The 15,323-nt window shown below is 42.2% G+C and overlaps 1 protein-coding gene across 1 annotated transcript; it reads left to right on the plus strand.

The window, feature by feature from the left end:
- Window positions 1-703: 703 nt before the first annotated feature.
- Window positions 704-1,111, plus strand: LOC130032991 (40S ribosomal protein S26-like; the record flags this gene model as incomplete). Its single annotated transcript, XM_056124693.1, has 1 exon — window positions 704-1,111. A coding segment is annotated over one exon (336 nt), but the record flags the coding sequence as incomplete, so codon positions are not given.
- Between the last annotated feature and the right edge of the window lie 14,212 nt (window positions 1,112-15,323).

The following is a 15,323-nucleotide window of genomic DNA, read 5'->3' on the forward strand; positions in this document are numbered from 1 at the left end:
TTCTCATAGGGACACATCTGGTTGTGCTCAGGGGATTACTCCTGGCTCTGTATTCAGGTATCACTTTGGGCAGTGCTTGGAGAACCTCAATGTGGTGCTGGGGATCAAATTCAGGTCAGTTATGTGCAGGAACCGGGAACAAGTAGAGATGATAAAGTCCTTTACAGTTATACTATTGCCTGGGACCCTCGTGCTGACTTTTAACATCTTAATTTGTTTGAGTAGGTGATAAAGGTGCAAAGGTACACAGGGATGAAGAATCTTCTCTACCTTCCTCTCTCCTTTCAACCTTCCACCAAACTCACCAAAGCCCTTTGATTCATTAACAGACCTTATATGTGGAGCAATTTCATGTATATATATATATATATATATATATACATATATATGTATATATTTATATATATTATATAATGAACTGCAAAGGGCAAAGAATTTCTATATACACCTCATATTTCTCCCCAATTCCCCTCCTCCACCCTACTCCTATTAACATGTGTCTGAATTGTGGTACATTAATTACTACTGCTGAGCCAACATTGACACTTGATTGTTCATCAAATTAGTTTACATCAGGGACCACTCTGTATTGAAGCTTTCTGTGCATTTTGGCAAACATAAAATGGTCTGTTTCCACAGTTCTAGCTTCATACAGAATAGTTTCACTTTTTTTGTATCTCCACTTCCAGCGTGACCAAAAAAAAGAAGAAACAATGGGCAAGCCAAAAAGGGCAGTGGCCATATGCAGCCCATCCTCTGCACCAGCTGCGCCTGGTGTGTGTCCAAGGATAAGGCTATCAAGAAGTTTGTCATTAGAAACATTGTGGAGGCCGCAGCAGTGAGGTATCTTTCCAAAGCCAGCGTTTTCAACGCCTATGTGCTTCCCAAGTTGTATGTGAAGTTACACTACTGTGTGAGTTGTGCCACTCACAGCAAGGTGGTAAGGAACTGTTCTTGCGAAGCCCACAACGACCGAACACCCCCACCGAGGTTCAGACCTGCGGGTGCTGCCCCAAGACCTCCACCAAAACCCATGTGAGGCAACTACCGACCTTAAGGATTGAAGACAAACTCCTTTCGAGGAAAATAAAGTGGAGATTATATTAAAAAAAAAAAAAGAATAGTTTCACTGCCCTCCTGCCCAAATTTCTAGTGCCTTACCTCCATATCCATAAAAAAATTTTAAAAATCATTGATAACAGCTCATTGTTTTCTCTCCTGAGTTTTGCCTTTTTCAAAGTATGTTATTGAGTTGGAATCATATTTTTGGTTTTGTTTTGGCCACACCCAGTGGTGCTCAGGGGCCCATATGAAATGCCAGAGTTCAAACCTGGGTCAGCAGTGTGCAATGCAAATGCCCTCCCTGATGTACTATGGCTCCAGAAGGAATCAGTCTGTCACCTCAGTTGAGCTTCTTTTTTTTTTCTTTTGCTTTTTGGGTCACACCTGGCGATGCACAGGGGTTATTCCTGGCTCATGCACTCAGGAATTACTCCTGGCGGTGCTCGAGGGACCATATGGGATGCTGGGAATCGAACCCAGATCAGCTGCATGCAAGGCAAACACCCTACCCAGTGTGCTATCACTCCAGCCCCAGATGAGCTTCTTTTACTTTGCAACATGCATGCATTATTTTCCCTCTGTTTTCATGGCCCTGCTTCTTCTCATTGTATCCAAGCCATTGTTTTCTGGAAGACTAGTCTATGCATCCACTCACTTCCTGAAGGACCACTTGACTGATTTCAAAAAATTATGGTCTACCCTGGTGCAGATTTTCTGCCTGGATATCAATTTTCAAACCATTTGCCTAAGTAACAAGAAGTGTGATTGCTAGATCATGCAGGAAGACCTTTTTTCATTTTGGAAGAAACTGCTCAATGGTCTCTCAATGGTCTTACAACCTAGTGCTGTTTGTGTGATGTTAAACGCAATGGTCCAGGGGGTCAGAGCAACAGCGCAACGGTGACAGCCTTTGTCTTGCATGCGGCCCAGGCAGGTTTGATCTCTGGAATTGCAATAGGGTCCCCAAAAGCACCTCCTGGAGTAATTCCTGAGTGCAGAGCCAAGAGTAAGCCCTGAGCATAGCTGGGTCCCAAAATGCCAAAAGACAAAATATTGAAAAATAAAAAACACAATCTCATGACATGGACTTATGAAAAATGAAGATTCCGGGGACCCCCAGGCATGATCCTCCTGACTTTCCCTTCCTTCACTTTGGCTGTTTGCTGTTGTGGCTGGAGCCAGAGGTCATCGACATTTGATTGTGCTGGTAGTTTCCATGCTCCCACATATGCTCACCCTGGTTCCTGCCCACAGGTCACTCCCCTTATTCTTAAGGGTCACACACTCCAGTTTCAGTGCTCACCACCCACTCCTGAATGCAGTGCCCTGAAGACCACAAGCTTTCCTGTTTTCCAGACAGCAGAGATGCAAGAAGTACACTTGGTACATGTGGGTAGCACCAAGGACTGGACTTGAGGCCTCTCACTTGCATGATGGGCATTTTGGGCCACGGAATCATACTCTGTGGCCTCCTGAGAGCTGCGACCTTTGTGAAGAACACTAGTTAAGAAATGAGACCCCAGTGGTCCAGAGCCATAGCACAGCAGGATGGGCGTTTGCCTTGCACGTGACTGACCTTGGTTCCCTCAGGGGCCCCTGAGCACCGCCAAGAGTAATTCCTGAGTGCAGAGCCAGTAGGAACCCCTGAGCAGTGTGACCCAAAAAGCAAAGAGATAGAGAGAGAGAGAGAGAGAGAGAGAGAGAGAGAGAGAGAGAGAGAGAGGAGACTCTATCAGGCTGCTTGCTTTCACTCCTTGCTTTTGCTGCTTGCTTATTCTATGACATGAGTGCTGTTCCAGAACCTTCCCAATCTTGCAACACTTTGTACAAGCCAATGATCAATCAATAAATCTATTCTTACTTCTTATGACAAAACTAGCACCTTTCCTTCCAGAGCATTCTCTAGGGATGACTTTGTGTAACAGAAGCACCAAACCTGGCAAGGAAAAAGTCTGCCATTTCTAAAATAAAAGGAAAGCAAAAGCAGGCTGCAAAACAGCATTCAGCTAAGAGGCATTGGTCCCAGAGATAAATCCCCTCCCTCCCGATATCCCCTGGCTCCCAATAGTGTATTACTGGTCTCACACTATCTGGAGAAAATCCTAGATCATGAAATGCCCCATTTCTGGTGACTTGCCAAAGTAGCTTCGCACACACCCAGCTAACCAGGCACCTGTGTGTGTGTGGTAAAAAGCCTCCTCACCCTGAGGGCCTGACTAATGCTTATGGTTTTTCCTTTCTCAGAACTTCACCAACGAAAGGGAGGAGTGCCATTAGGCAATCCATGCAGTCCTGTGTTGTGTTGTTGTTTTTTTTAATTTCTCTAGGCAGTTCTTATGCAAGGACATAATGATCTGTGTACTAACAGCGTAGGGGTGAGGCACTGTAGCTGTGTCTCTTTGCATTGGGTTATTTTGGAAACCAACAAACAGAAATAATATTCAAAGACATTCTCATTCTTGCTGAACCATCTATGTCTCCACCAATGCCCATATGAGGGAGGAAATAGACACAGTGGACATCTTTATAGCTGATTTACCTTCCTGGTATCAGATAACTAGTTTTCCTATTTTGTTGTTGGGGGAGCAGAGGGCACATCCAGCTGTGCTCAGGGCTTACTCCTGACTATGTGCTCAAGGATCACTCCTAGCAGGGTTTAGGGAACTATATGTGGTGCTGGGAATCAAACCTGGGTGAGCCACATGCAAGGCAAGTGCCCTGCCCCTGATTCTGTCTTTCTGGCCCAAACTTTCCTGGTTTAGCTGCAGAGTTTTATGTATCAGGAAGTCACATCACACAGTCATATTTTTGAAAAGTAAACAATAAAACCCAAGAACATTTTCAGGGCATAGGGTTCCAAAGTAGGCACGCCCTAATGTGAATCTGGTGTGTTCATAACACATGACACCAGCGTACATTTGTATCTGAATATTTTGTAGCGGCTGGACAATTAAAATAGATGGCTAAGTGGAGCACGTCAGCTAGGAATTACAAGCAAGGCAGGATTGCAAAGTTGGACTCTAGGATAAGTGGGAAGGCTGGAGTTTTCCAAAGCACTGATCACGGTCAGTTCTGAAGACTGTTCAGCTTGCCAGTACTGAAAGAAGAAGAAGAGGGAAAGGACAGAGGATCATAAATGGGCAGGGTCTTAGGCCAAAGCAGTAGTACAGCATGTAGGGCATTTGCCTTGCGTGTGGTTGACTCTGGTTCCATCCCTGTTATCCCATATAGTTTCCTGAGCCCTGCCAGGAGTGATCCCTGAGCACAGAGCCAGGAGTAAGTTCTGGATACTGCCAGGTCCAGTTACCAAACCAAAAATATAACAAGAATAAGAAAGGAGGGGATCAATTTTTTATTCAACTACTCTACCTTTTCTGGCATCACTTAATAGAATTGTGAGTATAAGGAAAAGGAGAACCAAGAACAAAAAGAATGAATCCCCAGGGCAAGTTTGCTGCTTGAAATTTGTCAGGGATGCACTAGCACTCAGAGATCTCTTCCTGCTTTGTCAGAATCTTCTAGATTTGAAGGAGTAGGTCTGAATAGTGATTAAGAGCTCACTGTGCATCATGAGACCACAGAATAGGACTTAGAGTCTCAGTTCTGCCCCTGACAATCCCTAGGGCTTGGGAAAGTTTTCTGATTGTAAAATTGTCACACACTTCCTGCAGGTGCACTAAGGAATGCAGAAGGCAGAAAATGTGGCAGTCTGATGCTCAAAGTACTCTATCTAGGTGTATTTGTCTGTGTGTGTGTGTGTGTGTGTGTATGTGCGTGTGCGGTGTGCTTGTGAGTGCGTGCACACATATACATGCGCACACATGGGCACTCTTGCATGCATGCACACACAATTATTGCAACTCTGAGCCAAACATCCCAGTTAACGATCATTTTCTACCAGGAACAGAAAGTAGGACAAAGTCTTCTGTAGGGCCAGAGAGAGAGCTCCGTAGCTAGAACACATAATTTTCATGCTCCATGCAAAAGAGCTGACTTAGATCCCCAGTACAATGTGGGCCCCAAGTAACTTTCATGCACTGAGAACGGCCAGGTGTGGCCTCAAACCTAACAAGCAAACAAACGGGTCCTAATGATCCACACACTTGTATTTTAACCAACGTAGCTGTGATTACATGTTTGCTGGATGATGGGGATATGGGGTGTGAGCTAGGAGGTCAGAGGTCTCGGTAGCACCAGGTTAAGGTAGATGAGGGCTCAGCAGCTGGAGACAAAGCTGGAGACAGTGCTGGCGGTGGATATATACCATGGAAGGATCGGTGAAAGTGTAGTTTCACCTCTAAATGCTGGCCACCAGAAGTACAGCTTAGCCACTACAAGGAAATAGAATGGAAATGGGAAGGCAGGAGACTACACAGAACTCAAGAAGGATTGTCTCCCCTTATCCAAAGGGTGAGTGAGACTGTGTACTTGGACCATGTGATTCTATGTATCTTGATATCTGTGAGAGAATTTAACAGAAAAGTGGATAGAGTGGTGGGTGCAGAATGCAATGCTGATGACAAAGGAGCACTATTCGAATATTGTTCTGAGTCAATTTACTCAACAGGCACAAAGAGAGTGCACAAAGAGAGTGTCACCCAGGGAAGTGATTTCAGAAAAACACACATCTCAGTAAATAAGTGATGCACTGTAATTTATTAAAATACAATCTTTTATTTAAGATTTTAAGATTTTAAAATCTTACACATATTTTTCTTGAATTATCAAAGATTCCATCTTGATGGTTGACATTACAAAACAGAAGGAAGACACTGGAAAAAATATTCTTTGAAGGTGCAAGTGGTAAAAGTCTAGAGTAAGATGCCATTGATCCTGGGCCAGAGATAGTAGAGCAGGTAAGGTGCTTGCCTTACATGTGTCCAACCTGAGTTTGATCCCCAGCATCTCATAGGGGGATTGAAACTGAGCCCACCAAGAGTGGTCCCCGAGCACAGCACCACTGGGTGTGGTCCCAAAACAAACAAACAAATGAAATATTTGCTTGGTCCTTAGATAATAATAGTTTGTAGGTTTTTATTAGTAACTAAGGTTTCAAGGAATCTAATGAAATAGATGTCGATGTAATAAAAAGTCTGACTCCACCTCAGCGAAAGTAGAAATTTTAACAAAGACATGTTGAAGATATTTCATATAGGATGAAAATTCTTAAGCTGTATACATAAATATTGTTTGGCTTTTTGAGCCATACCAGGGCTTATACCTGGCTCTGTGCTCAGAGATCATTCCTGGGAGTAGTTAGGGGACCACATGGGGTGTTGGGGTTTGAACTCAGGTCAACCACACACACAAGGCAAGAGCCCCACCAGCTTTACTATCTCTCCAGCTGTATAATTATTTTCGTTTATTTTATTTATTTTCTAGTTTCTAGGGCTATTTTATTTTATTTTATTTATTTTCTATTTATTTTTTTATTTATTTTATTTATTTATTTTATTTATTTATTTATTTTCTATTTATTTGTTTTATTTATTTTCTAGTTTCTAGGGCTGGAGCGATAGCACAGCGGGTAGGGCGTTCGCCTTACAAGCGGCCAACATGGCCGACCCGAGTTCGATTCCTCTGCCCCTCTCGGAGAGCCCGGCAAGCTACCGAGAGTATTCGATATGCCAGACACAGTAACAACAAAGTCTCCAATGGAGACGTTACTGGGCCTGCTCGAGCAAATCAACGATCAACGGGAGGGCCTTTACCTTTTACCGTACCTTATTTTCTAGTTTGGGGACCACACCCCGTAGTGTTCAGGGTTCATTCCTGGCTCTGCACTTAGGGAGCACTACCCAAAAGGGCTTGGGATGGGGAGAGGGCCTATACGGAGTGCCAGGAATTGAACTAAGCTAGACCATGTGCAGGGCATGTGCCCTAACCAATGCCCTATGCCTCTGACCCCTGTATAATTATTTGAAAAGGCATACTGCATTTCATGTCAGTATGAGCAGATTAAAACCTTTCAAAGACATGTTTTATTGCTTTGGGTGGATTTGGCTTCTTTACGGAAAAAATCAAGAAGACGATAGGGAGCATAGTACAGGAGCATCACAGAGAATGAAGGTTCATCTGCATCATGGTCCTCACCTTCAATCCCTCAACTGAAATAATGTAGCTCAGGGAGGCAAAAGCTTTGGATCAGGTCAAGAAAGAGAGTGTCACCCAGGGAAGTGATTTCAAAAGTTAGAATTACTAAATGTGAGCTGGAAAATAAGAGAGATTTTCTTAGACATTAAAGATAGGTGCTAGCCGGTAAAACTGATAGATCCTTATTACATTTGTCCTGTAAGAGACCGAGCTATTCAGAGAAGTTAATATGAGGAATTTTAAAGTAAGTTGCAAAGAATACTTCCTCACCTTGTGGAATTTATTCTGCAGAATTGGCTACTGCAGGCAGTCATAAAATCAATCACAGAGTTGAATTTTTCAAAGGGGCGCGATAATGTCTGACCCCCTCTTTTAGCTCGTTTGGAAGGACAGAAGCAATCAATTCTCCTCCTACTAGAAGACCCCAGTTGATTACAAGTGGGGTCAGCAAAAAGAGGTCCCCACACTTGATCAGGATAATTAAAAAGTGTTTGCCCATACTTACATGTCCTAAGAGGAAAGGAAAAATAGAATAGAAATAACAAATGACCAGAGCCAATAAAACCAATGCATTTTGGGGGAGTTCACTTTGCATTTTGACAGGAACAAAATCTACACAATGCAAACAGAATCAAGCAGAAAAAGAAATCTAAGAAATGAAGGTGTTCTGAGGTCATTTTCCATGGGGCCTTTTTTCTTGTTAATATACATAATCTGCAGTGTTGGTTTTTTAATTCATTGAACACTTCATTGCCCTGAGCATTCCTTTGAGAGGGACTAGGATTCCTGCAGCCAGACTGCCTGGTAGCTAGTCCAGCCTCTGTCCCTCATTGCTGCTCTAATGACCTACAGCAAATACTATCCCTCCCCTTTCTCCAGACCCTTCAGTGTAAAATAGAGCCCTCTCACCACTTCATGAAAATGTGGCAGGAAAACATCAACATCCATTGTCATACGTCAGTCGTCAGTCGTTATTTCCTCCAATTTGCTGGAATTCTGGGGTTTTATTAATTGATTTTATAAATGATTTATTTTCTATTGTGATACTGATATCACCTGCACCGCAAAAGCTGGCGAGCTCCCCGTGATGTATTCGATATGCCAAAAACAGTAACAACAAGTCTCACAATTTGTTGTGAGATGTTACTGGTGCCCGCTCGAGCAAATCGATGAACAACGGGAGGACAGTGCTACAGTGCTACTGATACGGATTGGGTTCTTGTATAGGAGGCAACTGCATGGTAAATTTCAGATAATTGTGCCACAGAAAGCAATGCTCAGGGCTTACTCCTGGTTCTGCACTCAAGAATCACTCCTGGTGGGCTCAGGGGATCATATGGAGTGCCAGGAAATCGAACCCAGGTAGGCCACATGCTAGGCCAGCGCCCTCGCCACTGTGCTATCACTCCAGCTCAATTTTGGGTTTTGAATGGAAAATATATTTTCTGGGGGGAGAAAGACAGATCTCAGAAGTTATTTCCTCTTATGAAGGTGGAAGAGTGAGTGAGAGAAGTTTAGCTGTTTTTTTTTTTAATTTGTTTTGTTTTGTTTTTTTGGGGTTTTTTTTTTTTTTTTGCTTTTTTGGGTCACACCCCGCGATGCTCGGGGGGTCATCCCTGGTTCTGCACTCAGGAATTACTCCTGGCAGTGCTTGGGGGACCTATGGGATGATGGGAATCGAACCCGGGTCAGTCACGTGCAAGGCAATACCCTACCCGCAGTGCTATTGCTGCAGCCCCGAAGCTCAGTTTTTACACTTAGTTTCTTCTTTCTTTTCTGCTGGCCCCCTGAAGTCTTCACTTCAGAATCCAACAAAATCTACGCCATCCTGGCTACCTTACTCTTCACTGATTTCACCAAGCACAACACCTCCCCCGCCCCCACACACACACACACACACGCCTGTTCTCTCTACTTGGAGACTGCCACTTCCAAGATTCTCCTCCAGCACACTGTATAGCCTTCTCTCTTTCCACCTTCACCTTCCCTGATCAGATTCTTTTCTGGATCCTCCTCCATCCGGCTGCATGCTCCAATCAGCAGACTTTTTTGTTCTTGTTTATTCACCACTGCTCCTCAGGTTTATTCACCATCATCCTCAGGGCTGTCTCTTCTCAGCCACACTGTGAAATGGTCCTAAATGAAAGAAAGTCACAAGCAAGTGCAAAAGGAAAACCTTTCCCTTCACAAGAATATGGTTTTCTGTGGCCATTTGTAATCACAAAATAAACCCGGCGCTCTCTCTCTCTCTCTTCACGTGCAATCTGTGGTCAGGCCATTTTCCCACTCCAGTGATGATGGACGAAAGAAGGAGAAAACAGGGGCCAGGCTGGTTGGTGGCCAACTGCCATTTGTTTTTCCTCTGCCTCCTTCCTGTCTCACTCACTGCCCATATTCCTCCCCCTCCAGTCCACTCACACAAGCCTAGTTATAGAGAATAATCTCTAAGGGTTGGGGGTAGCAATTACACATAGATGAGGTAGCATAATCAACATATGAAAGCCCTCCCTTTGGGGGAGGCTCTTCTAAGACAAAGATCTCATCCTGCTAGGAGATCTGCTCAAGGGAAAAATTTCATCTCAGGTTGTATTTCTCCTTTCCTTAGTCCATAACCATTTAAACAGTCACCTTAAATTTATGTCTTAATAATCTTTCTAGTCATTTTGTATGGACACAGTAAGAGATATATTAAGCTTAAAGGGAACAACTCATTATAGATCCCAGACTACAATCCTCAACCAGATTAGTCCTTCCTAATCCTAGTCCTAGCAGTGTCCTTGTTCAGTCACTTCTCTTTTGGAGCATGATGGAATTCATCCACAACCGTACTCTTAGCTTATTATAAGTTTTATGGCACTTAGCCTGTCCTGATTGATGTCAGGGTAGCTTACCCCTTGCCCTTGGTCCATCCAGTCCCTTCGTCCGGACCCTTCTTCTGGGGTGCTAGTAACGAAGGGCAACTGAGGCTTAAATTGAGTAAATATGACATATGCCCAGGAGTAAATATTATTCAGAGTCAATTAATTCACAAGTTATAAAAGCATAACATTAACTGTCTTCCTGTGTCTATACAAAAAGGACATTGCTCTAAATTAAACTATGCAAAAGACATAAGAAAAAGAGAAAGGCAACATTTCAATTATAAATACAAACCCAGAGATCTCTGAAGAATTTCACTTTACAAGTCACAGGTTTTGGTTAGGGGAAAGAGAGAGAGAGAGAGAGAGAGAGAGAGAGAGAGAGAGAGAGAGACAGAGACAGAGACAGAGACAGAGACAGAGACAGAGAGGAAAAGTACCTGCCATCATAGAGTTGGAGTTTGGGGAGAGGGAAACTGGGGACATTGGTGGTGGGATATGTACACTGGTGAAGGGATGGGTATTGGAACATTATATGACTGAGATCCAATCATGAACTACTCTGTAACTGTGTTTCTCACTGTGATTCAATTTTTTAAAATTTAAAAATAAATAAATAAATGAAGAGAATCAGGTCTGATGCATTAGAACCATTATCATCTAACCCAATGTTATGGATATGCCAGGATTGGGGCTGGAGCAACTGTACAGCAAATAGGGTGCTTGCCTTGCACACAGCTGATGCCAGATTTGATCCCTGGCATCCCATATAGGCGCCCTGAACACCACCAGGAGTAGTTCCTGAGTACACGGCCAGGAGTAACCTCTGAGCATAACCAGGTGTGATCCAAAACCAAAACTAACTAAAAAAAAATTCCAGGTTGGGGTGCTATGTTATTGGTTTATTCTGTCAAATGAATATTTGGACAATGTGGTCTGAATTGGGGAACATCCAAAACTAATTGAAATGGAAGAAATACATTCTGGGGATCTTACTCAATCTAAGAAGAAAGTGGCAAATGCATAGTCATTCTTATCCACAGAGAATCACATAGTGCTAAGGATCAGATCAGGTCCTCCAGAATGCAATGACTAGGCCATTGAGTGAAATATCTCCCCAGTTCTGATTCCAGAATTTTTCTCTTAGCCAACTCTACCACTCTCACCCAAACTCAGATCATCAAATGTTGTGGGAAATCCTGAGAACTGGAATCAAAAGACACATTAAATCAGGATTTTTTTAATAGACTGCCTCATCTCTGTTATAGAGTTTAGAGTAACAGAATAATAACATTATTTTATTTCCTCCAAGTGCCCCTGTGATAATAAGATAAAATTTCAGGAACAGGAATGTGCTTAAAAAAAAAAGCACCAGGGTTCAGAGCAATAGTACAGTGGGTAAGGAGTCAGCCCTAGTTTGATCCCTGGCACCCCATATGGTCCCCCAAGTCCACCAGGAATGATCCTTGATCACAGAGTCAGGAATAAGACCTGATCACTCCTGTAGGGACTCTAGGGACCTTATAGCGTACCAGGATTGAACCCAGGTCAGCCACATGCAACGGAAGCACCCTAATAACTGTGGCCAAAAAATTAAATATGTTTAAGTATCCCCATGTTAAATCTCTATAGATAGATAGATAGATAGATAGATAGATAGATACATAGATAGATAGATCCCTCAAGGCTGAAGCAATAGTAGCTCAGGTAGGGCACATGCCCTGCATGTGGCTGATCCAGTTCAACCCAGCACCACATATGGTCCCCAAGCCCCACCAAAAGTGATCCCCGAGTGCAGAGCCAAGAGTTATCCCTCAGTACTACCTGTGTGACCCCAAGACAAACAAAAGATATCCCTTTTAGAGAGTTTATTTACAACTGTTGATGGGTATGCACAAATTTACTTGGCACTTAGGTGTTTAACCCCAACAGCAGGATATGAGTTCTATCTAAAATGGATATGACAAACTAATGAAAGTTGATGGCTTTGCTCATGTTAATAACTGGATGTGTTATGAATATGGGAGGAGTTTTCTTATAACCATGGATTTCAGATTTAGGAGTCAGTTGATGGGCATCTATCGGAAAGTAGAACATCAAACACATTTCTACAAAAAACATGTGTTTGGGACCTACAATCCCTTCAGATTAGGTACAGGTGGGCTGGACAGCAAGTAGAGTGCTTCAGTTGCATGTGGCTGACCTGGGTTCAACCCCTGGCACAGCATAAGTATCCTAGAGTCCCTCTAGGGGTGATCCCTGAGTACAAAGCACAGCTGGGAGTGTCCCCAAAGCAAAACCAAAACAGATTAGGTAAAGGCAAAGCCATTTCAATAACAAAGACTTTCTGGAGATAAAACAAATAAAATAATCTGTACCTCATGATGTTTCACTAATTAAAAAAATAAAATAAATAAAAAACAAATAAAATAATCTTATCTAAGGAATAAATCAGTAATGCCTTTTTTTGTTTTTGTTTTTTGTTTTTTGGGTCACACCTGGTGACACACAGGGGTTACTCCTGGCTCTGTGCTCAGGAATTACTCCTGTCAGTGCTCAGAGGATCATAAGGGATGCTGAGAATCAAACCCGGGTTGGCCGTGTGCAAAGCAAACGCCCTACGCGCTGTGCTATTGCTCCAGCCCCAGCCATTTCCTTTTTTAATTCAGAAGAAATATATCATTCAAAAGAAAATAAAAATTTAAAAAAATTTAAGAAAAGAGAAATAATTCTCAAGGAATTTTGAAAAAATTTTATAGCCCACCCATCTTGCCATCTTCTCCCAATATATTTCTTCTATCAGAAAGGAAAAAAGAAGGTCAAAGTTGTGCTCTTTCTGTAATACACATGCAGAGCTCTTGGAAAATGCATAAAACAGAAGAAAAGAATTTAAGATCCAATTTCATCTATCAGATTTTTCTATCTGTCCTAAGCATTATAACAGTCCTTGCTTTCAGAATGAAATAACACCCTTGACTACAATGATTTATTTTCTCTCTGGCGTTTGTTGAGTACTCAAGCATATAGTTGAGTACTAGAATAGAGATCTGTAATTTTTCTCTGTCTAGTATCTATTCCTCCTTGTGTAACAGCTGGGGGTGGGGGGAATGATGCTTTAGAAGATCACTCCTTCTCTGTTCTCCATTCTTGGAATTGAAGTGAAGCAAGATCCATCTATTGGACCTCAACTTGACCAATCAAATGATGGTGATTTTTTTTTCAAGGCTGGACATGGGACCCATTATGTATTAACTCTGGAATACTTTGTGCTGTTGATAAGAAAGAAGCTAAGTTAATAAGCTATCATCTTGGAAACATGACAAGCCATGTTTGCTGCCTCTTGGGAATAAAGCCAATACCACAGGGAAAAAAAAGATAAAAAAGTTTCCTGTTCAATAATGTCATTTGCACGTTTTTATGTCCTGTTACTTTACATTGTGTGTACTGAGATCTTCTCTTTTTTATTCTCTTTTTAATGTTATTATATCTCAAAGCAACCTCATAATAATAATAAAAATAATAACCCAAGGATATTTGTCTGTTGGGCAGTTTCTAGGGACAATGGATATTATCTGTGGGACTCTGGTAAGTTCTAAACTATGATATTAGTTATTTCTTTCTGGGTTTTGAGCCACACCTAGCAGTGCTCAGGGATGACTCCTTGCTTGGGAATCACTTCTGGCAGGCTGTGGGGACCACTGGGGATGCCAGGGATTGAATCTGGACCAGTCGTGTGCATCTCAGTGACTAGTCACTGTACTTTCACTTGCTCCAGTCTCGATAATTTTTTATTTTAAAGAAAAGCACCTGGGGCCAGAGCATAGTACAGCAGGGAAGAGAATTTGCCTTGTACACTCAGTGGGTAGGGCACTTTGTCTTGCATGTGGTTGACCCGAGCACTATTCCTAACAGTCCCTCGAGCACTGCCAGGAGTAATATCCTGAGGGTAGAGCCAGAAGTGAGACCTGAGCATTGCTGAATGTGGCCCCAAGACTACAATAATAACAAAAAGCAAGTAAAGGGTTGAGAATTAGAGAAATAGTACAGCGGGGAGGGCATTTGCCTTGCATGCAGCCTACCTGGGCTCGATCCCCAGAATCCCCTATGATCCTCTGAATCTGCCAGGAGTGATCTCTGAGCAAGAACTAGAAGTAAGCCCTGATGACCACCAGGTGTGGCCCCAAAACAAACCAAAAATAAAATAAAGGGATGGAGTTATGACTCAAGTGCTATGTGCAAGATACTGGGTTAGATCTCCAACATTATTTAACTCCACAAATTCCTCAGAGCCCTTCCTAAGAGGTGAGCAGATTCCAGTGACTTTCTCTCTCTCTAATTTTCCCAAAAATTAACAGAAAGAAAATGTAAGTGGCTGGAGAGATAGTTCAATGGTCTGAGCACATGATTTGTATGCTATGCAGGAAGCTGAGCTTCGAACCCTAGTACCACCAAGAAGGATCCCTTTGTACTGCTTAGTGTAACATGACTCCTACTCCACCCCACACCCCAAAAAGGTATACAGGGCTGGATTTGCCTTTTGTTGAATGTTTCTTCTCTGTTCTTGACCATTCTAGAGTGTTGAGTAATGGTAACCACAAGCATGTGCAGAACAAATACAATATGACATTCTTCTAACTCCAGGGTTTTGGGCATAAGGATTATCCCCACTGTACCAATTAAGAAAGCCAAAAAATACAGAATTATTTTCAGTGTCTTAAAAGACAGCCAAGTACTGGAGATATAAATTGAGCCTCAATGTAACACCTCCAGGTGTTAATGTGTTGCTAACATGTGCTATCAGCAGAAAAATCTAGATAAAGCACCCTAGGTATAGAGTCAAATTCTGTTCCTTATCCTGCTACTGAGAAGCTGTTAACGCTTAGGGAAAGTCACCTAATTATTTTTTTCACATTAGTAAATTCACAATATCGGTAGAAAAAAAGAAAAGAAGAAAACAAACTAGCTTGTCCTTATGGTCAAAATTTTTAATTCTAGTTCCAGTCAGCATAAGACTAGGAGAGACATATCATATCATTGTCCAAGTCATACTATGTCACTGGCCTGATATTGCAAAATTAAGTCAATGACATTCAACTTGCTTATCTCATATTGTATGAGGAACTACTGAACAAAGATATATAAAGATGATTTCAGTAGCTGATTTGAGAAGCTGAAGGTTTTAGGTACATGCAAGTTATTCCTAATTCTAGAATTAAAATTGTCCAATTTGGCAAAGAAATTTTCTTCATTATGGCAGTAGAAATTATAATCTGGAAAATTCACTACACAGCAATGAGAAAATAAATTTTG

The sequence above is a fragment of the Sorex fumeus genome, unplaced genomic scaffold, assembly GCF_029834395.1.
Source record: "Sorex fumeus unplaced genomic scaffold, SorFum_2.1 ptg000051l, whole genome shotgun sequence".
Taxonomy (NCBI): Eukaryota; Metazoa; Chordata; class Mammalia; order Eulipotyphla; family Soricidae; genus Sorex; species Sorex fumeus.